This window comes from Cnephaeus nilssonii (assembly GCF_951640355.1).
Source record: "Cnephaeus nilssonii genome assembly, chromosome: 3".
NCBI classification, from domain to species: Eukaryota; Metazoa; Chordata; class Mammalia; order Chiroptera; family Vespertilionidae; genus Cnephaeus; species Cnephaeus nilssonii.
Genome location: NC_137074.1, coordinates 97690912 through 97714828, shown reverse-complemented (window position 1 = coordinate 97714828; position 23917 = coordinate 97690912). Strand labels below are relative to the sequence as shown.

The window sequence follows — 23917 nt, the reverse complement described above, 5'->3', positions numbered from 1 at the left end:
TTTAGTAACCATTTTATTTAGACTACTAGAGGCCTGGTGCACAAAATTCGTGCATGGAGTGGGGGTTCCTCAGCCCAGTCTGCACCATCTCCTATCTGGGACCCCTTGGGGATTGTCCGACTGCTGGTTTAGGCCCGATCCCACATTGGGCCTAAACCGGCAGTCAGACATCCCTCTCGCAATCCGGGATGACTGGCACCTAACCACTTGCCTATCTGCCTGCCAGATTGCCCCTAATCCCTCTGCCTGCCGGCCTGATTGCCCCTATCTTGCCTCCTGCCAGCCTGATCACCCCTACCTTGCCTCCCTTCCTGCCTGATTGCCCCTAACCTCTCTTCCTGTTTGCCTAATCACCCCTAACTGCCTCTGCCTGCCTGCCTGCCTGATCACCCCTAACTGTCCTCCCCTGGAGTCCTGATCTTGCTCCCAACTGTCCTCCTCTGCTGGCCTGATCTCATCCCCAACTACCCTCCCCTGCAAGCCTGATCTCACCCCCAACCGCCCTCCTCAGCTGGCCTAATCACCCCTAACTGCCTCTGCCTCACCACCATGGCTTTGTCAGGAAGAAAGTCGGACATCTGGAAGATGGCCGGTCGACCCAGTCTAATTAGCATATTACCCTTTTATTAGTATAGATAAATTATATAGGATAGGATTGCTTAAATGGGGTAGGGGGAAAGCCTTTTTCAGCAGGAGGAGATGATCTTGGCAGACAAAAACACATAATCCCTATATCTGGACTGATGGCCAGACATATGCACTATACTGCCAAACCGGTCATTAAAAAATTGAATCACTTTCTTACACCTTACACCAAACGGCTGTTGCCCTTAAAACTCCTCCTCAGTCCCCACCTTAGGTTCTGCCTTTGCAGTTCATCCAGAGTAGTTTCTTATTGGTCGGTTTCTATGCCAGTCAGCATCAAAAGCTCCGCCTCTTAGGCGGCAATTGGCTCCTCGCAATTACCCAGATTTGGTTCTGATTGGTTGGTTTCTATGCCAGTCAGCATCTCCAGACCTGATCATTGAGTTGGGGCTGATCAGCAGCCACCTGAGGCTGCTGGCGAGCGGGCTGAACTGCCGACCTCTGGGAGAGAGAGGCTTGGCTGCTGGCGAGGCCCGGAGAGAGAAGCAGGTTCTCTCTCTGGGCCTCACCAGCAGCCATTACCACTGCTGATCAGCCCCGCCTCTCTCTCTCTCTGAGAGGTCAGCAATTCAGCCCGCTCGGCATGCTGTGCGTGCAGCCTGGCATTTGGTCGAGCCTTTGGTCATTTTGGAGGTTATGGACATTGGTTCTTTATATATATAGATAGATGATTCTGTGGGTAAACTGATAGCTCTTCACTCTGGCCCAGCGTATTTGATGTTTGCTAGGCTTCCTCATGCTTCTGTGGCTTATTTAAAGATGTGCTGACAGCTGAATGATCTAGGATAACCTTACAACACATCTGGCAATTGACAGACTCTCAGCTGGGCATCTTCATCACCTCATGGCCTCTAATTGTCCATCAGGTTGATTCAGGCTGGTCCCCATGGTGGTCCCAAGGTTCCAGCTGCAGCAAGAGAAGGCAAGTCCCAATGTCCAAGCACTTTCCTTCTGGTGAAAAATTGTTTTAGTTTCATTGATCAAATCAGGCCATATTGCCAAATTCAGCCTCAAGGGGAGAAGAAATTGCCTCCATCATCATTTTTATAACATTGACTTCATTATGCTCTACTGTATATAACTGAGAACATGTTGAAAGTCTTCCCAGGTAAAAAGAAAATAAAGTAGGGAATTCCTTTCTATAACTTGACAGGTTTTAAAGCCAGAAATATCTCTAATGAGAACATAACTATATTAGTGTTGTTTGCCTATGAATTTAAAAATTAACAAAGAAAAAGAGCATGTTCTTATCTCATATCTCTTTAAAAACAGTCAGTCATTGTCAAGTAAAGATTGTTGCATTAGGGAAATAAAATTAAAAAATCACCAAAATTGTAAAAGAAACTATGAGTCAATGATAAACTTACTGAAAACCTAATTCTCCTTTAGCATCCTCTTTAACAAACACACATTTAAACAAGATTACATGTTTATTAAGTCAATACATGCTTCTGACTTTAGACATCTAGAGAGAAGCTGTTAAAAACGAATGTAACAACTCATAGGCATCATTCCAAAAATTTGAATTGTTTTTATCCATACCATTCTATTCTTCAAAAATTTTCTCATAATTAAAATTAAGATGAGACCAAGATAATATACACAAGTTAAAAGTAAGCTCCAGGAAGGCAAGCATTTTTATATTTGGATTACTACTGAATCCCAAGTGCCTAGAAAACTGCCCAGCCTGTAGAGGTAGGTATTCAATAAATACTTGTGGAATCCCTCCGAGTCAGTTGGATTATTTTTATTATCCAAAGCAAATACCTGATGCTCCTTTCTGATGACAAATGTCAATAGTGGTTCATCTGACCAAATCACAGAGTGAAGACCAAATATTGGGATTTGATGGGGGCAGTCACAACACACAAAATAAGACCAGGCAGGAGATGAAGTCTACCTTAAAGAACCATTCTATAGAAAGGGAATTGGGAGCTTCTTTTGGAGGAGAATTTAAGAGAAAAAAGGACACATGCAGATGTCAAAATAGTGGGAGAGTTTTGAGTCCTAGCTCCAGAGCTATTTCCTTTAGGAAAGACAAACGTGCTTAATTATTCAAAATTATTTATTAGTGATGTTTCCTTTCCATTCTTTTTCTCTCTTTTTGATTGTTCTTTTAACAGATCCGTGGTGGAAAACTGATGATCTCCAATACCAGGAAAAGTGATGCAGGGATGTACACCTGTGTTGGCACCAATATGGTGGGAGAAAGAGACAGTGATCCAGCAGAGCTGACTGTTTTCGGTAAAACTCTCTTTTAATTACAAATTGCTGTTTATATCATTTTTCCCTTTGTTTCTAAGTGTTTTTTTATTACTACTAAACACAGGCCATATAGAGACGGTTTTTTATGACTTATGGTAAGCAGTGACAGGCTGGAATTGTCCATTTTTTGTGTGTTTTGTTTCTGTCTCCAAGATGAATCTTTGATGAAACTTTGATGAAAAAGAAAACATTTGAAATGTTAATCCACCTACTCTATTCTCGTATTTATACAGGTTTGCCTTTCATCATAATATAAATAATTGTACTTTTTCAAAATCTATTTGAGATATTATATCCTAAAGTTTATCACTTATTCTACTATGATGCATTTAACAAGTTATGTGCAAGACAAAGTGTGTTTTTCTTTTAAGTTAGAGATTGTAATACAAAGACGTTTCACTTTTTTTCTACTTTAAAAATTTCAAATTGAGGTATTTGGAATTTTAGCTGATTATTGAAAGACTAGAAAGAAAATTAGAAAGAAAAAAACTATTTCGTTATGATATTTATGTTTCTTCAACTTTAAAGACCAAAGGACTCTTTAGCTGAAGTTTTAATTTATTAGTTAAAACCTGACAAATATGTATCACAGAAATAGTGGAGAAAGCATTAAGAAGGAGAAAGTTGTGGATAATAAAGACCGCCAAGTAAACAAAAGTAAGAGAAATACTACAGGGCAGCTGTGGAATATTGTAAGAAAAAAATGACGGAAAACAAGAATTCTAAAGATACTAGAAAATGAAACCTTCCTTTAGAAGACAACAAAATCCCATTCAAATCTCTGTATGGAGATATATATTATGTATATACACACTCACAAATGCACACATGCACACACATATGTATATGCACACATGTACTTAAACATATTTACATGTATGAATATCTGTATCTTAATAAAAAAATTCACTATTGCCAATATATGTGATTTTCTTTCCAACATATAAGAGATAATTGTGGTTTTTTAAAGTACTTTTTGTGTACCAGTAAAAGAGACTCCTGGTTCTATGCACAATATGTCTTTTTTTTTTTTTTTTGCCATTATTCCAGAACACCCTGAGGGTAGCAACTGAATCCTGAACAAGTCCCTAAAGAGACTTCTCTTTAGTTTGGGAAGTGCCACCCCATGGGGTAACAGAGTGCCATAATGCCAAAACCGGCCCTGTTATGCTTGCAATTCCATTTTTAGGATCAGGGTGTGCTCTGTCAATATGCACCAGAGTGCAAGCACCTCTCTTCAATCACTCTGAGTACAAGTAATCTCTGGTAATACTCCTTGCAGATATTACGCAGCTTGAAGTCTCAAATGACAAAACCAGGAGAAATCTCATCATCCATGAAAGGAATTGAAGAATAAAATAAAATTATTCAAAGTATGCATGTAAATTGCTGTCCTGCAGAGCACAGACAAGCATCCATTTTTTCGTTAAATTTCATGCAGTCACCTATGAGTCCCAAAACGTCTTCCTCTCTGTAATAAGTAAAATGCAGTTTTGTTTGGCAATATACAAAATTAGTGGTCACTGAGCATGAGCAGTGAAAACCCACAAGGAACACTCATGCTATTTTTCCATAACTACCACAGCTTTGGATCACAAAAATGTTGCATTACAGCAGTATTTACTGCCTTCAGAAGGAATTTGAAAGTGTTTAATCTCATTACCTGAGCAATTAGACTTACCAAACTGTGATTGTGTTATAAAATATTTACCTGAAGATGTGATGAGAAGTACAGGAGATCCCTAAACGTGTCAGGAGTTACAGGGTGACTTCTAAATTATTTTGAAAATAGCTATAAACCAAAGAGATTGAATTTGTCTAGAGGCAGTTTCTCTGGAAGAATTGATTTAGGAAGCTGAGAAACATTTATCTGATGGTGTAAACTAGTCAGAACTGACCTAAGGGGTTACAACTACAATATTAAGTTGTGGGGGAAAACTAAAATTCCATTATTGATAAGAAAAAACGCACACATCCAAACCAAGAAATAAAAGATAAAAACAGTAATGATGGTCTAACCATGATGTGACAAGTACTGCCTGAGATTCCCCAATTTTTAGAGAAAATAAAATAACTAGTGTGCTCTGTATAATGAGACCTTCTTTATTTTATTTTGGTGCTTTTGCATCCAGGATAATTTTACTTTTTTTTTTTAAATATATTTTATTTACAGAGAGGAAGAGAGAGGGATAGAGAGTTAGAAACATCGATGAGAGAAACATCAATCAGCTGCCTCTTGCACACCCCCTACTGGGGATGTGCCCGCAACCAAGGTACATGCCCTTGACCGGAATCGAACCCGGGACCCTTGAGTCCACAGGCCGACGCTCTATCCACTGAGCCAAACCGGTTTCGGCGATAATTTTACTTTTAAACCTCTTTATATTTCATCATTGTTAGAATTATCATCTCTGATCTAAGTTTAGAAAAGCAAAACTGGTTACATTCTCTCCCTCCTCTCTCTCAACTTTATTTTCATGTATTAGAAATTCTTCTTTTAAAAAAATTCTGGCTATTGCCCTGGCTGGTGTCTCTCAGTGGTTAGAGCATTGACCTGGTCCAGGGCATGTACCTGGGATGCAGGTTTGATCCCAGGCCCAGTCGGGGTGCATGCGAGAAACATTCCATCAATGTGTCTCTCACATCAATGTTTCTTTCTTCCTTCCTCTCTTTCTCTCTCTCTTTCTCCCTTCCATTCTCTCTCCTTAAAAAGAAAAAAAAAGTCAATGGAAAAAACATTCTCAGGGGAAGATTATCAAGAACAACCAAAAATCTGGCTAATATAACCACTGTAGTTATAAGGAAGTTTTTAAATATCCTTTGCAACCCCATATTTACTTTAAAGATGTGTAATACAGAAAAAGTAACTGATAATATTTAATTGTTCCAAAATATGATTCACTTATAAATGGCAAGAAAAATAATTAAAAGAATAAAGGGGGGATGAGGACAAATATGTGATACCTTAATCAATAAAGAAATTTTAAAAAATAATAAAATACAATATTAAAAAAATAATAAAATAAAATAAAGGGTCTTTGCTAATATAAAACCCATCTGCAAATATTTTGATTCTCTATTAAGTGGTCTTGGACTTAGATCTTTTGTAGCTTGAAAATTGCAACTTATATTTTAAAGATCTGCCCTTTAGACAAAGATATGATCAATGTAATGTAATGTTCAAAATGTTACTATAGCATACTCCATGAATCATTTACCCTGTTTGTTCCCCTTTAATGTAAAATAATATCCTAGTTAAGTAGGAGGTACCAAGTCTAAAAATTATAAATAGGTATCATAGTGTAAATGCTAAAATAGATGGGAGGGTTTAGATATCTTTATAAAGAATACTCCCACCATGTCTGGTATGACTCCGTTGGTTGGACCATCATTTCATACATCAAAAGGTGGTGAGTTCAATTTCTGGTTAGGGCATATACTTAGATTGTGGGTTTCATCCCCCATCAGGGCACCTGCGGGCGGCAGGAGATTGATGTCTCTCTCTCTCTCCCTTCCTATATCTAAAATGAATTTAAGAAATAGAATACTCCATAGCAATTTACATATGTCAATTAAATTCCCAAGATCCTGACCCTGCCAGTGTGGCTCAGTGATTGAGCATCGACCCATGAACCAGGAGGTCATGGTTCATTTCCCCAGTCAGGGCACATGCTTAAGGTGTAGATTCAATCCCCAGTAGGGGGAGTGCAGAAGGCCTTTGATGGATAATTCTCTCTCATCATTGATGCTTCTCTCTCTCTATCCCTCTCTGAAATCAATTAAAAAACACACAAAAACATAAATTCACAAGATCCTGAAGACAGAGAAACTAGAGTTAAATTATACAATTAAGTTTATAACAATGGTTAGGTTTGGGATATCTGTTATCCAAAATTTACCGGTATTTAATTACCGGTATTAAAAAACAACCAAAAAATTTTCCAAATGATTTTTAAATGTTTATCAAAGTAATACATGAAAAATGTTTTATATGTCACATTTCTAACAGACCCTAGAAGTATTATAAAACTAATAATGAAAAAAAAGAAAAATTTTGCCCCACCTTACTTTCCAACACACACACACACACACACACACACACACGCACACGCACACGCACACACACACACACGCACCTCATCTTTAAACATTCTTGCAAGCCTCATTTTAAACATTTCTTCTGGGATTTATTTCTTTACTTTTAAATATGTACTTATTCCATGACTGTATACATTATTTTGATTTCCTATTTTGGAAAATGATGATTTGCCCTGCTTCTACCCCCTGACCCACCTTCTATCCTCCACTTTCCCTTCTGTTGGTCCTTCCAGTATAATGACTTCAGAAACATTGGTTATGTTAATATTCAGAATTTGAATTATTGTAACCATGCAAATATAGACTGTGAGCTGTGTTATGTTATGATGGCATTTTTTTGTGGTACAATATGTGTTCTCCTTTGAGTTAGTAATAATTTTTCTTTTACTTATGTTTGTCTACACCTATCATGAATTCTTTTTGCAATTTCTACAGAATGTTTAAATTCCTCTACATTGTTATTTAGGTATGAAGTCCACCCTGGCTACAGCCTGCCTGGAGGCTTCAGGCTGCTGGCCCCATCCGGCTGGGCTGGGTGCTCCGTAGGCCTCTCCACAAACGTCATCCTCACATCTCTCTTCCCTTTGCTCTGTTAATGGATGCGCGTCTTTCTGCATCCTGTGTGTTTTTCTTGGGTAACTTCTGTATTCAGAAATGTTTCTCCTTCTTTCTACATAACTTGAGCCTCGAGCTCATTACACATCAAATGCCTTTATTCCATCCAAAATTTAATTGATACTTTGGCTGCTTATAGAATTCTAGTTTAAAAAACAGATACTTTTGCTCATAATATTAAAGCGCACCTCCAATATTATTCAGCTTCCACTGCTGCTATTGAGAAGACTACTCTGCTTCTGATCCCCATGTGACCAGTTTTCCTTTTGTTCTTCTAGTGCTGTCTTTTTATCCCAGCGTTCTAAATGCTTCAATACCGTGCCTTGCTTTGGCACTTTTTTAATTTTAGTGGATAGACACCTGGTAAGCAATCTCAGTCACAAAACTCTTTATCCAAATAAGTCAAGGTAATATCCTATCCATTTTTTTCTATTCCATTTTTCTATCAAATGTGTATTTACTAATTAGATGATAAACCTTCTAGGCCTTTCTTTTCTCTAATTCTTCCCTATTTATGTCATCTTGTTCTTGTTTCATGGATGTTTTAACCTCTCTTATTTCTCAGGATTTTAAAAACACTATTCTATTTTTTAAATAAAATTTACTTGTGAATCTTTCCTGCTTTTGTTTCTTCTGAGTTTCTTCTTCCCACCCCACCCTGCATTGTTCAGTCTTTCATACTGGAGGCTTTCTTCAAATGTCAAGTTATCTATTGTTCATTTGTGTTTCATTGCTGTTCACTAAGAACACTTGGAAATTTTGTCAGCCGATGACTATCAAGGTAGGATGATCATATTGGGAACTAGCCAAATTATTGGGGCTGAGGACACAGGTTTGGGCTGGTAGTGTTAATTTTCAGTTATTGTATAAGAAATAATAGTTGATGGCCTAAGTATAGTTGAGCTACCCAGAGACAAATCTGTGAGGGAAGATATCTCACAGCCAACCCTTAGGAAATATCTAAGTGTTATTTATAAACGATGGCCTTCATTTAAGAATTCTAAACATAGGCTGTTAAAACCCAGGTGATTGTTGGGAACAATATAGTTTAAACAAATAGTGTTTACTTGCAACCTTTAAAACAGCCAAATATTTTATATCTAGTCACTTATTTAACAAATATCTCTTGAGCACCTACTATGTGTCAAAGCCCTGTTTCAGTGTGATGAGATAAATAGACATGTACCTTGCTGTCAGTGGGCCTCTCATATCCTGTTATCAGCAATAACATAAAACTTTGCCTCTAAAACAAGCTGAGAGAAGCATTTTATTTTCTCTTGAGAACATTTACTTATGTTTATTTTTACTTCATAGGACAATTTCTCTTATAAAAAGAAAATTCTTGGCAAGAAAAGAAATTAATGCAGCCAGGACTTAGTTAATCACATTCAGACAGACTGATAATTATCATTCAGTTTGTTCCAGAAGGGCTCATAATTTCACACTAAATAGCTCTCATAACACATGTTCTTTTATATATGCCCAGTTAAATAAGAGGAGACATATGAGGGCAGACCATCTGACTTCCCAAGTTACTAGGTACTGCAGGGTGCCAGTTCCTTCTGGGTCAGCTGAAGTTAAAACAAGGTTTACAAGCAGTGATCAGCTCTAATGTATTTTTATTGCATATCCTTGGTCTTATAGGACTTAAAGGACTCTACCTATGTAATTGTTTCCATAACAATAATTTATAATGATGAGCAAAGTTTATTTTAAAGTTGTGAAGGTTATTCTAGTATAGTTGTCACAGCACTGACATTGACAATTTCACAGCCATATTCAATGACTGAATATGCTTAAAAGAGAAATCTGTCCACTGGGAACTTAATTTTTTTCATTGTAGCATGTAAGTAAGAAACTTAAGAGATCATGCGACCACATGTTAGATTCATAGTATTGTGTATTATATGGAATATTTTTCTATTATTTATATAATTAAAATGAAACTTAGTATTTGATTTTATAACAGCCACATACAAAGTTAGATTTGCCAGAATACCAATTTGGACCTAAATTGACCTGCCTACTTGAGAGCTGTGCTTTACATAGTACCACACTGCAAACAACACTACTGTCTCTAGGGAGATTAACTTTGTAAGCAAGTTATGCAGGTGATTCAAAGCCAGTTAATCTCGCATAAAAAATGTTAATTGCATTGGCAAAGACATTGCCTCTGATCACTCCATGGCTATATAATTAGGGACCTGGCCATTCAGAGGGACTCTAATCTAATTGATAAGCAGTCAGCAAACAGCCCTTGAGATTTCTAGCCCTGTTTTTCAATGTGATCAGACATAAGGTGATAACATGGAAAAATCAGTGACCTTATGACCTTATTTTGACATGCCTTAAAATGTTCTGTTCATTATACAGTAGTTCAAGATGTTTTATATATATGTATTTTAATTGTGCAGAGCTTCCTGGGATACAAACTCCATTGGGCATTAGTGGGTATTAAATGTGATCATTTATCAATTTACTGTATGATTCTCAGATGAACTTAAATTTTTAAGTCTTCTAAGTTTACATTTGTTTGCAGATGGTTTTGATACAAAGCAGTAAACCCCAAGATATTTCCTTGTAATTTTTATATTGGAAGTGTCTGGAAGGGTTGTGGCTTGTGTTTTGTTTATCGTAATAGTAGCCACTACAAAGACAAAGCACTTAAAATACATTTCTGCCTGTACAACTTTTTAAATATTTAATATTTATGTTCCTGATTCTCAAAATTTCTGGAAATAAAATCTAGACAAAGAAACTGGAAAATAAATAATAGACCAAGTTAGAGATTTTAACATATAATTTCTGTAGGCAGTTAAAATTGCAAATTAGGTAAACGTAGTATAATTATCAGAAAACAATTGGAATAGTGAGTAGTATGATTTAGAGATAATTGTTGTAATGGGTGGTATGGAAATTCTCAGACTAACACTTCAAAAGTTGTGACCAAAATCCAATGTGTTAGTAAATGTCACTGTTATTTTGTTGGAAGGCACAACCTAATATATTCAGGTATAAAACCCATCTGAATGCACCATGCATATGCAAATCACTTTCATCTGGGTTATTCTTTGTATTTTCTTTTTTTTTTTAATTAATTGAATTATATTTCTACCATGAGCCAATGTTAGGTTTCCAAAAATTCTATACCACAAACTCTCCTGTGGTTTTCCAGTTGCTAGGCAACTAGACTCTGCTTGAGGGCAGAAGAGAATAGAGCAGGTTCCTTGCAATGTCCTCCATCCCTGCTGAGTTCATCAGAACAGCATCAGGGAATCCTATATCTTGCTTCTTCCTGAAATTACAAATTAGGTGCTTCCACGTGTCTCCATAAAAACAATGTGACTTAGAACACGTATGATAACTAAAATGCCCTCAAGGATCCTGATGGTGTCCCCTGGATGAAGAGACAAGTTTAGGTTTGTGACAAGTCTAATGTGAAATTTGCCCTTCCGATTATATTAAACTGTTGTCATTTTGTGACTGATAGCATGTTAAAGGAAACATACAAAATCTTTGAATGAAAGTATGCATGTGTGTTGTTTTTTTAAATATTTTGTATTGATTTTTTTACAGAGAGGAAGAGAAAGGGATAGAGAGAAATATCAATGAGAGAGAAGCATCGATCAGCTGCCTCCTGCACACTCCCTAGTGGGGATGTGCCCGCAACCAAGGCACATGCCCTTGACCGGAATCGAACCCGGGACCCTTCAGTCCCCAGGCCAATGCTCTATCCACTGAGCCAAACCGGCTAGGGCTGCATGTGTGTTTTAATGGAACCAGTCTCACATACCATTATGCAACTTACTTTATAGTCAGCATCATGCCATGAAAATTTTCCATGATGACATGATAAAGAGATAAATAGATAGCTTTTAACATTACAATGATTTACTAGTGTTTTTAATGTATGAATTTGCCACAATTTATCCTAAAATTTTCCATTTTCCAAGACTGTAATAATGATCATATGTAGTTCTTATTTTTTGTTGCATTTATCAATTATCAATTTATTGTTCTGTATTTGTACTGTTGGCAAGAGATTATTTTGATTCTTCTCCAATATGCATACTTCCCTTCTTTTTTCTTATTAATTAGTAATGTCTATCTTGTTCCTGATTTTCATAGGCATGACTTTAGTATATTACTTTAAAAATAATTTTGCATTTAATTTCTGATAAAATATCTTCATCATGCTTAAGAAGTTTCTTTAGATTTTATCTTTATTTAGATTTTGTAATCTAAGAACTTTTCTATACCTACAAAAAAGATCATTTTTTTCTTTCCCCTTGTATTATATAAGAAGTCTCCTTTATCTTATTAATTAAGACTGCATTTGATGTCAAGTACAAAAACCTGAGTAACAATGGCTTAAGTGTAAAAGGTTTATTTTTGTCATATTTACCATTTCTGAAATGAAAGGATCTCCACACACATACATGCACATACACACATACCATATCCATACTTTACCTGAAAGTTTGTGCCAATTGCTAAATAGAAACTTGAGAATCTTTCTAGACCTTGCTTCTTCAGCATCTACTTCTGACTGATTACTCAGTTCTGTTATTTCTTTATTCTGTCCCCTTTTCCATATCCTTAGAAACACTGTCAGTTTAAGCTGAAACAAGTCTTACAATGATAGTTTGACCTAATTCACTGCTTCATGTTTCACTTCTAATTCATCTTTCTCAGATCTGTCAATAGGACCTTTTTTCATTTAAAAACTAGAAGCCTGGTGCACATAATTCATTCACGGGGAGGGGGGTTTCCTCAGCACCCTCTTGCAATCCGGGACCACTGGCTCCTAACTGCTAGCCTGCCTGCCTGCTTGATCACCCCTAACCACTCTGCCTGCCTGCCTCATTGCCCCTAACCACTCGCCTGCCTGCCTGATGCCCCTAACTGTTCCCCTGCCTGCCTGATTGCCCCTAACCACCTCTGCCTCGGCCCCCACCACAACAGCTTTGTCTGGAAGGATGTCAAGAATGACACCCGGAAGGTTGTTCTGCTGTCCAGTCTAATTAGCATATTACACTTTTATTATTACAGATGTTGCTTCCTTACTTAAGATCCTTCAAGAGCTCTCTATCACCCCCTAGGGAAAACTCATTTTTCTTGACATGGCATATGAGGTTCTTCATGGTCTTGACTAACTTTATCTCCCACCACTTTTTTTTTTTTAGACCAAAATGCTGGCTGTTCACCGGCTACCAAACTTGAAACCTGGTATAGGAGAAGCTGTATTAATATGATCTGAATAAATAAGTAGATGAGGGAAAGACTTCTCCTAACTTATTCAGCCATATGCCAGGCTATAGTAAAATATCCCCATTAGAAACAACAGTGACTTAGCTCTCTTTTAACTTGGATTATTGCAGCTTTTAGATTAATTGGATGGACATACCAAATGATGGGGAAGAAAAAGTCAATTCCACATTTTATGCTAATGATTTATTTTTATTAACATTCCAAGCACTCATAGGGAGATACTGATCCTATTGCCTGTTTACTTCCAGGAACAATAGCTCAATATTAACTATGCCAGCATGAAAATAGTTGCTAGGAGCACATAGTGTCCAGAGTTCAAAAGTATAACACTAATTCCTTCCATCCAGCATGCAGATTTGTTCTGTTGTGGAGGCAGCACACTTAGCTGTTAATTGATTCTACTACCTAAAATCATTAGAAGCAATCTTTGTTTCCCATTCTTTTTTGGATTCTTTCTAAATTATGCATTAAAAAAAACTTCTTTGTGATAAAATCCTATTTACCTTGTTTTATGACTTGGGGTTTGGGGTATTGAAGAGCAAATAATTGAGCATATGTAGGTTTGTGTTTAAAAAAAAAAAAATTGGTCCCAACTGTCACTATGGTGGAGCGATATAGTTGCCTTCCTTCTGAATACCAATGGTGGTTGAGTTTATTGCAATAAAATATGATCTTGCCCTGGCCAGTGTGGCTCAGTTCGTTGGGTGTCGTCCCATGCACCAAGGGATGGCCTGGTGGGATTCTAGTTAGTGCACATGCCTGGGTTGTGTGCTTGATCCCCAGTAGTAGATAGATGTTCCCTTCTCACATTGATGTTTCTCCCTTTCCTCTTCTCTCTAGAAGTCAATTTTAAAATATTGTCTTGTAATTATATATTTGTTTTATGAATATGGACCTTTAGTCAATAAAATCATGTATTTCCACTCTATTCTCTTAACATGTAATTTGAAGTGATTTATTTTCTTTGAAGTATTCTTGCTAAATATGTTTAAGTATTTTGGCAATATACTCACATTTTTAAATTGCATTTGAAACTGAAGTCCTAATTGACTAAACGTGGCCATATGAACAGATAAATTGTGTCAACTTCCTATGGATTTCATCTCTCTTTTCTTTGACTTCTCTTTCTACTTCAATAAGTAGCACTACTTTGGACTTTTCTATTATTTGGAGATGTGTGCTAATAAAATTTAAATGGTAATTTAAAGTATCATCATTTGACCATTATAAAAAAAAAAGAAAGAAATTAGACAAGGAATTGAAGTGTGCAGAGAAGTTCAAAACTACTTTTTGTTTTATATTTCTCTTACATGGTAAGATTCTATGGACAGCTATTATTTTTTCCTAGCTTTATGTAGAAGAGTGATAGAATGTGTTAATGGAGTAACTACATATTAAAAACCAAGGAATAAAGGACAGAAACACTAAAATAGAATGCTCAAATAAACATAAAAGTTAAGTAAAGAAAAAATGGGCACAGTTTGGGAACACTTAAGAGAAAATAATAAGAAGCAGCCTTAAAAATATATAGGGCAGTTAATAGTTTAAAATAATTAAAAACTAGTAATTTTTATTTTTAAAAATCAGATTGACAGACTTTTTATTTAAATAAAAACAGAAATCAGGCATTTAGCTTTCCATACATGAATTGAAAACATTCATGGAAGTATTGGGTTAATGATAAATGATGGCCTAAGTGGGGAAATTTAGACAATACTTACTTGCAAAAGTACAACTTCTTTTGTTTTCTCTAGCATTCCTGATGATTAATATATATTTTCTTTTTTTTTATATTAGTTTCAACTTTCAGTCTTGCATTCTGAGCCATCCTAATAAATTGAAAAATCATTTTTTTTCTCTTTTCTCATTTATGTGGAATTCTGTGTCCAAATTTTTTATGACAGGATCTACATGATTTATCTCAGGAATTCACTGAAGAATCAATGTAATATCTTTTCCAAAAGGCTCTGTGCTTTTATATACAAAGCATAGCTCTTTCTGCATTTCAAAATATTTTATTTTATTCTATTACATTGTATTTGTAAGTATGAAGACATAGCTGAAATATAGTTAAGTACCTATGTACCAAAAATAAACCACAATTTTTCACAATTTTCTATGCTTTTTCCAGAATGTACTTATAGTATGCAGTATATTTATTTTATTTTACTTTTTTTTTTTTCTCCTAAGAACGACCCACATTTCTCAGGAGACCAATTAACCAAGTGGTGCTGGAAGAAGAATCAGTTGAATTTCGTTGTCAAGTCCAGGGAGATCCTCAACCAACTGTGCGGTGGAAGAAGGATGATGCAGACTTACCAAGAGGAAGGTAAAAACATCACATACATGGAAAATTGTTAGATAATCAGTGAGTAATTAGAAAGAAAAAACACCCCGATTGCACCACCAAACACTTTAGATTTTGGTGCATTATTTTCACATACCTGATTTTTACACATGCAAGCCACATAGCTGCTGTTTCATGCACTTAAGTCTTCCAGGCTGATCCTCCACTTCATCTATCACCCTTGAATATCAAGGATTCCTGAGATGCTTTCTTCTTCATGATCCCTGATAGGTCTGCCATTCTACCACTGCTCAACACTTGACTACCATTCCACTTGCTTTCTGCAGCTACTGCTCTGTTGCCCTGATGCTGCAGACACACTGGACACTGGCTGCCTTCCTTTGTTGCCCAGAGCATCGCTAACAAAAGGCTACTGAATATAGCTGGCTGTAAGGTCTGGAGTAAAGGAGATATCTTGTTTAACACATTCTGAAGGGGCAGCAAGTAGTTGACATCACTGTCCACATAGGGAATTTTTCACTTAGGGACTCTGTGTCACTTTCTCACTTGCCATATCTTCATGGAGAATTTCTTCTCCATTTCTTCTCTTATTCTTATTACTACCAGTAAACCCCAAAACCCAATCTTTCAACACTCTAGGTTAAGTTAAAAATTCTTGTCATCCTATATAATAAAAGGCTAATATGCAAATTGACCGAATGGCAGAACGACTGGTTGCTGTGACGTGCACTGACCGCCAGGAGGCAGACGCTCAGTACAGGAGCTGCTCCTGGTGGTCAGTGTGCTCCCACAGGGAGAACGCCACTTAGCCAGAAAATGGACTCACGGCTGGTGAGTGCAGCAGTGGCAGTGGTGGAAGCCTCTTCCACCTCCGCGGCAGCGCTAAGGATGTCCTATTGCCAGCTTAGGGGAGTGGGCCTAAGCCATCAGTCGGATATCCCCTGAGGGTTCTCAGACAGCTAGAAGATGCAGGCCGGGCTGAGGGACCCCCCCCCCACCAAGTGCACAAATTTTCTGCACTCGGCCTCTAGTATTTTATAAAATATTATTAAACTAGCAGCCTGTTTGCACGAAGATTCGTGCAATAGACCTTCATTCACCTGGCTGCCTGCACCAGTTTTCTGCCAGCACCGGGGACCCAGGCCTTGGCTGTGGCCACCGCCTTCTGCCTTCTTTCAGGGTCGGGGCTTGGCCCCGGGCGGCGGCCTCGGGCTTGGCTGCACCCCAGCCTCCCTGCTACGGATCGCAGGAGCCGACCTGCAGTGGTTGCTTGCAATCCATGCAGGCTCCCCGCTGGTGCCCAAGGCCGGGAAAGCCTCCGCCCGAGGCTTTCCGCACCCCGCGTCCCTGCGACAGTTTCCTGGTGGGCGTGGCTGGTGGATGTGGCTGGTGGGTGTAGCGAAGGTACTGTCAATTTGCATATTACTCTATTATTAGGTAGGGTATTTTTGTCTAGACATTTCCAAGATTTTGTCTTTTATGATCAAACTAGAGGCCTAGTACATGGATTCATGCATCAGTGGGGTCTCTCAGCCTGGCCTGCAGGGATCGGGCCAAAACCGGCTCTCCAACATCCCCCAAGGGATCCCAGATTGCGAGAGAGTGGTTCTCGGGTGACGCACCCTGGAATCAGGCTCCCTCCTCTCTGGTTTCAAGTGCGTCACCTGAGAACCGCAGGTACCAAGTCACCACAGCTCGGCAATTCCTGCATTGAGTGTATGCCCCCTGGTGGTCAGTGTGTGTCATAACTACTGTTTGGATGGTCAAAAGGTCGGCTGGTCGGCCAATCACTTAGGCTTTTATATACTAGCATATAGATAAATCATTTAAGTGTTTTTTTCTATATAATGAGCAAGTCTAGCTTTAAGATTTGTTTTGCGTTTCTCTTAGTCCTACCTTCTAAAACTAAATCCATCACATCTTCTATAATCATAAAATTTCACTCCCTGCTTTTTTTTCTTTTTTCCCCCTAAAACAATAAATTAGTTTTCATTCAATTAAATTAAACATGATTTCATGGAAGTCATTTGCCTTTTATGTATTTTCACTGACATTGCTATCAATACTGTCCTGAATTTATATACTCATTTCAGTATTTCAATGTTATATATCCCGAGGTCTATGATGTTATACTTTCTAAAGTCATATCATCAACAGCACTAGCTTCAAATCAACCAAACATTTTAAATAATGAGAGGTTCTTTGGAAACTATGAGAATAAGACAAGTGAAATATTTAATTCAGTTAATTTTTCAGCTAAATAGTAGGGAAAGTTGCTTCTATGTGTCTTTTGTCACTTTGCTGTCAGATATCTAGTTTTAAAGGATTGTTGTCAGGTGAAGTCTGTGAATGTGAGGCTCCTCAAGCCTTATCAATGGAAGAGCAGGTTTAAAAGGATTAAGCATTTGTGGAGTTTAGTTGTTTGTGTACATCTGCCACGTGTAATCAGTACTGTTTCTCAAATTTGAGAGCACTTAATGTATAATTTTAAAATGTTGATGTGATATAAGATTTGGGATTAAGAGATTAATTATAAAACAAAATTTAGCTGACTCTAAATGAAGGTCAATTTTTATTTACTGGAAATAAATAGCCTTGTTCAAAATGACTTAACAAATAACAATAAAAATGCTTTCATTTTGGGATAATTTTGGATTTGTAGAAAAGTTACAAAGATAGTACAGATAATTTCCATGTACCCTATACCTAGTTTCCCCTATTGTTAACATTATTAATTACTATGAAATTCTTCCAACTCCTAATTAACAAATGCTAATATATATTATGGTTGTTTTTTTTTACATTATTTTGACTTCACCAGTGTTTCATTAATGTCTTCCTTCTGTTCCAGGATTCAGTCTAGATTTTGTTCAGTTGGATGTCATAGGCTATGGCATTTAATTGGCATGTTTTCCCAGTTTCCTCTGGTCTGTGACAGGTTCTCAGTGTTTCCTTGTTTTTATGACCTTGACTGGCTTAAGGTGTACTGGCCAGGTATCCTGTAGAACATTCCAGAAACTTGGTTTTGCCTAGTGTTTTCTCATGATTAAACTGGGTTTGTGGAATTTTAGGAAGAAAGTCACAGAGAATATCATCACTTGATATCAGGTTTATGTGATATAAAGGGTGACATCATATCAGCATGGTGATCCTGCCATTTTTAATTCTTAAACATTGTCCAGTTAGCAAAAGTTTTACAAATAGAGATAATAGTGTAGAGCATTTTAATCAGTATATGTCTTTGCATTTTAATGGGTATATGTCTTTGCATTAAAATTTAAGAGCAGTTTGATTTGTTCCCTGATCAATATAGGGGTCAGCAATTTTCAACCCATATGCCCCAAGGATTTTTAAAACATGCAATACCTGACCGTTTAGTCAGGGCCACTGACCTCTTTCCCCTTAGATTGTCAAATAAAAAAACGACAACAGCCAACACAACAATAGCTGGCTATGTGGAAAAATTCAAAATTATACATATTTTTTTGTCATAGAGGCAAAAACATAATATCTACTTTGGTGTGCCACAGAATTTTAGTCATTAGTTTGTATGCCATGAGATGGAAAAAGGTTGAAAATCACTGTTCTAGATGTTAGGTCATAAATCTGACAACTTTAGTTGCTATTCAAAACCTTGCCAAGTTCATTTGCTACAAAGTTCAAGTAATGCATACAAATCAACAACAGTGTTAAAACTATGTCTAGAATATGTGATATATAGTCCTCTAAAGATAAGGTTGAAACTTTGAGCAATCTTACCTCTACTACTCCCTTTAAAACGTCTTCATAGGTTCAGACTCTTAAATTTTGTGTTACTGGTAAGAGAGTATTACAGAGTTTTGTGTGACCAGATAAATATTTTTGAAGTAATAAGCAAATGGAAATGCTGTGTAAGCTTTAAATTGTATTTTAGAAGGGCTTAAAGCAAGGATCAGTGAGATATAGAAATTAAGGTTAGTATTTTTATCATAATAGATGGCATATACGTTTCCTAGAATTCTCAATCTTTAAATGCTATGTCAAAGGAGCGTATTCTTTCTTACATTCGGATGCATTAGCATAAGCTTCACTTATGCATAACGAAGGGAAAGAGACCTCTTTACTGGTGAGGAATAACAGTAATGACTTTTAACCAACCATAGCCTAAATGAGCAACATTGATTCTATTACATTATTTAGATTTCAGACTAGGGAGATGGCCATTGTTCTTGTGTAAGCAATTGTAGTGGAGTGGTGTGGAGGCTGACATTTATTTGGCATAACATTTGAAGCAATTTGAATAAGGTTTGTGTAGTGGTTCATGCTTAACACATTTATAGTAAAGCTTTGTAGGGCAGCTGCATAGCCTGTAATTACTATGTAAGTAATATGTGACTATTTTTCTTTTGGAGACAAGAAAAGCTTTTCAATTCAAGTTTAAATATATGAAATGCTGTGATAGCTATTTAAACCTTCAATACAGAAGTTATTTGTGCCAACCTTTCAGGAACCAGAGTTGAATTAAGGGAATATTTTTTTCCTTTTCACAAAAATATTTTTAAGTAGTACCCATGTGCCTCTTTGATTTAACCTTAAGCTCTTAACTTTTCTCATTAACTATTTTTAATAAAATTATAACATACCTTAGATGATTAATATTAAAGACAGTTTTTTGATTAGATGAATATTTCGGTGAAGTGGGAAGAGTATTAGTTACCAAGGCTAACAATAATTCTGATGACCAACCAGGAAAATTTATTATTTATTTAGAAATAATAAGCATATGGCAAAGGGACAAAATAGTAAGGAGCCTTCATTTCATATATGTTATCATTAAAATATTAATTGTTTGCAGAAACTTTTAAAGGTATTACTATTTCACAGTTGAAGATTTCAGAAAGAAAAACATATTTATTTTTATGACTGTGTCAAGTATCAGTATCTTTTTTCCAGATGTCTATATGTGTGCTCAAATAAACCGACACAGACTCATCTTAGTGACAAGCATTTTATAAACCAACTAGAGGCCCGGTGCACGAAATTCGTGCATGGAGCGGGGTTGTCCCTCAGCCCAGCCTGTACCCTCTCCAATATGGGACCCCTTGAGGGATGTCCGACTGCCCGTTTAAGCCCGATCCCGGGATCGGGCCTAAACGGGCAGTCGGACATCCCTCTCACAATCCAGGACTACTAGCTCCCAACTGCTTGCCTGCCTGCCTTCCTGATTGCCCCTAACCGCTTCTGCCTGCCAGCCTATCACCCCCTAACCACTCTGCTGCCAGCCTGTTTGCCCCCAACTTCCCTCCTCTGCCGGTCTGGTCACCCCTAACTGCCCTCTCCTGCAGGGTTGATCACCTCCAACTGCCCTCCCTTGCAGGCCTGGTCCCTCTCAACTGCCCTCCCTTGCAGGCCGGGTGCCTCCCAACTGCCCTCTCCTGCTGGCCATCTTGTGGTGGCCATCTTGTGTCCACATGGGGGCAGGATCTTTGACCACATGGGGGCAGCTATATTGTGTGTTGCAGTGATGATCAATCTGCATATTACTCTTTTATTAGATAGGATAGAGGCCTGGTACAGGGGTGGGGGCCAGCTGGTTTGCCCTGAAGGGTGTCCCTGATCAGGTGGGGTTTCCCTTGGGGTGTGGGGCGGCCTGAGCGAGGGGCCTGTGGTGGTTTTCAGGCTGGCCACGCCCCCTGGCAACCCAAATGGAGGCCCTGGTATCTGGAATTTATTTTCCTTCTACAATTGAAACTTTGTAGCCTGGAGCAGAGCCAAGCCTGGGGCTCCCTCCGAGGCCGGCCGGTAGCCATTTGTGTTGGGGTTATAATTGAAACTTTGTTGCCTTAAGCAGGTGGGCCTGGCCAGGGTGTGCGGAAAGCTTTGCTTCCCCTGTTGCTGGCGGCAACCCTGGCCTGCTCTCTCAAGCTCCATTCTGTTGCCATTTGTTTGAATTTGTTTACCTTCTATAATTGAAACTTTGTAGCTTGAGTGGAGGCTTAGGCCTGGCAAGGGCAGGCAGAAAGCTTGGCTTCCTCTGTTACCTAGGAAACCTTGCTCTCTGTGGCTGTAGCCATCTTGGTTTGGGTTAATTTGCATACTCGCTCTGATTGGATGGTGGGCGTGGCTTGTTGGTGTGTCAGAGGTATGGTCAATTTGCATATTTGTCTATTATTAGATAGGATATGAAAATAAAGTGGGTGCAGTGAACAAAATGAGGAGATAAGGGGATTTACATTTCAGAGTTCATAATGCTTATGCTTTTTAGAAGCATATTAACTTTCTTAAAGCATAGTTCAGATCGCAGAAGATGCATTTTTGCATTTACTTACATTCATTACTATGTTTGTAATGTTCATTGCTAGTCTGTAAAAAAAAAAAGTCATTCCCAATAAAGGAAATATGCTGTTAATAATTCTATATTTTTATCATAGTTAATCAGATTGGGTGATGTAGAAAAACATTTACATACTGAATACATTACAGAAAGTCAAAACTGAAGTAATTTCCTAGTTTCTTCCTTGGGTACCACATCTTTCTTTTTCAAGCAAACTTAGTGCTTTTTGCTAATTAATACTCTTATGATGATCAAGCACATCTTTTCATATAGTGTTTCATTTAAGAGAAGTTGCCAGAATTTTTAATAACTGGCTCAAATTACTATCTTATGTCATGTCCCATGATAGCATAGGGATCTTGTGTAGTATTGTTATACCAAAATAAAAAATACATACTTATACATATACACAGATGTGCTGAAGCTGTATTGAAAATACCATATTATATTGAGATAAAGGAAACAAAATGCAATAAAGTTACAATCAAATAAATAAAAATAAAATTGAAATATAGCAATAATACAATATTTTGTTCAATCTAATATTAAGAAAGAGAATAATAATTTCCCTTCTCAGAATATAGGTGAGAAGTAGTGTGATCAATCTAATTGCAGTTTCTTATTTGGGCTTGTCAGTGCAGTTTGCATTTTAGTTAATTATTAGCAGTCTTTTTAAAAGCCTGTAGACAGGAAATTTAACAATCTTCATCAATCATGTGATTTTCAGTATATCATGACTAGTTAGTTCCATGATATTTCTTATATCATTTTTATGTAAGTTCTAAACTAATTCTAAAGTGATACCAACTTCCTTAGTAAGGATTTCGAGTACAGAAAGGAATGTTCATAATAGCTTGTCAGAGAAAAGCGGAAATAAAATATGCCATTTACATTCCTACATATGCCTACAAATTCTAAATGCAGTAGATGGCTTATACACAGTGAATATAATTCATGAATATTTCATAAAAATATAAAAGAAACTGGAGAATAAGAATTTCAAGATATATAGTGTAAAATTCTATCAATTTTCCTGGACCAACTGATAATTTCCTTTTTCTAAAGTACAAGTCTATTTTAAGAGAGACTTTTTAGAGTTCTTAGTTGAATGAAATGTGAGATTCACCTAAATACATGATCCTTAAGAAAAGGAACTGAATAGAACCACTTATAATTCCCTTTTTTACACTAAGTGGCTCTTCCCACTTTGCCCTGGAGAATGTTCTTGTGTTAATTGAGTGGAAGCGCCATTGTTTAGAGCCTGTGCTGGGATGCAGAAATGCTGAACAGGTGCTCAGCCACCCTGCGGAGGCGATCAGCTTCCCCACACACAGTGTGGGCTTCAAGGACATGTGGTGATTTGGGCTCCTGATAAATAACCATGCTGATTAGGTTGGCTGGTCGAGATTGGTCAATTAAAATGGGTTTTGAAAAAGAAGGGAAAAAAAAATAACTGAGAGCAAGTGAAAAGCAATATATATATATATATATATATATTGTATATGTGACACCTGAAAAGTGGATCAGTCCTTAAGATTCAGACATATAAAGAAAAGAGTTACTGAATATTCCATGATTTTTCCGTGACACCGATGTCTTAGCCATTTCTGTCTGAAAAAATACAGAACTGCCTGGACAATTGCTGTGAGATGTGTACATACAGCTATCACTAACACAAAGACTATTTAGGCCATTGCCAGGAATGTTAGACTTTAGCCTTGTTTTGACACTTTTTGATCATTTATCCTTTTAGTTACACTCCCATGTTCTGGAAATGATGTTTGACAGATTTCTCTACCGCTCTCTAAGAGTGTAACCTTGGAGAAGCTATTTAAGCCTTTCATGTTTTACATCCTGTTGATATGGACCAGCGATGCGACAGGACTAGTGATTAACCTATGTTCTGGCACATTTGTACAGGGTGAATAATTATGCCATCTATTCTAACTCAAAGGGTTATTAAAGTGATATAACTAATTCAAAGCACTATAAACACTTTAAGATGGATGCACATAACAGGTGTTCCAGTTTTATAAATTTAACTGACTGGTGGCATGTAATATATATATATTTTTTACAAGGAAAATATAGTTAAGACTGAAAAATATAGAGTATACAGTTTTTATGGATACTATTTTTTGCCAATTGATTTCCAAAGAAATTGATTTAATAAATATAACTTTTTCTTTTAAACCACCTAGATTTATTTATAAATTTTGCGAGACAGTTTGCCAAGCCTGGGAGTTAACACCTATTTTCCTACCTCTGGGAGATTGTCCATGATCCAGATATTGTATCCCAGCCCCAGTGCAAAAAGACGTCTGGGCTGGGACCCTCAAATTTCACACATTATAATGTATTGTTTGTCTGCTGGTAATAAGCAAACCACTGCTTTTATAAGA

The 23917-nt window shown here is 37.2% G+C and overlaps 1 protein-coding gene across 1 annotated transcript in view; it reads left to right on the top strand.

Moving 5' to 3' along the window:
• Positions 1-23917, top strand: part of ROBO2 (roundabout guidance receptor 2) — a gene marked incomplete at its 3' end in the record, with an annotated part of 701349 nt that overhangs the window by 496931 nt on the left and 180501 nt on the right. Inside the window, exons 4-5 of the mRNA XM_079766360.1 lie at positions 2769-2889; positions 15085-15223. Coding sequence (XP_079622486.1) covers positions 2769-2889; positions 15085-15223 — 260 coding nt within the window. The remainder of the gene's footprint in view (positions 1-2768; positions 2890-15084; positions 15224-23917) is intronic.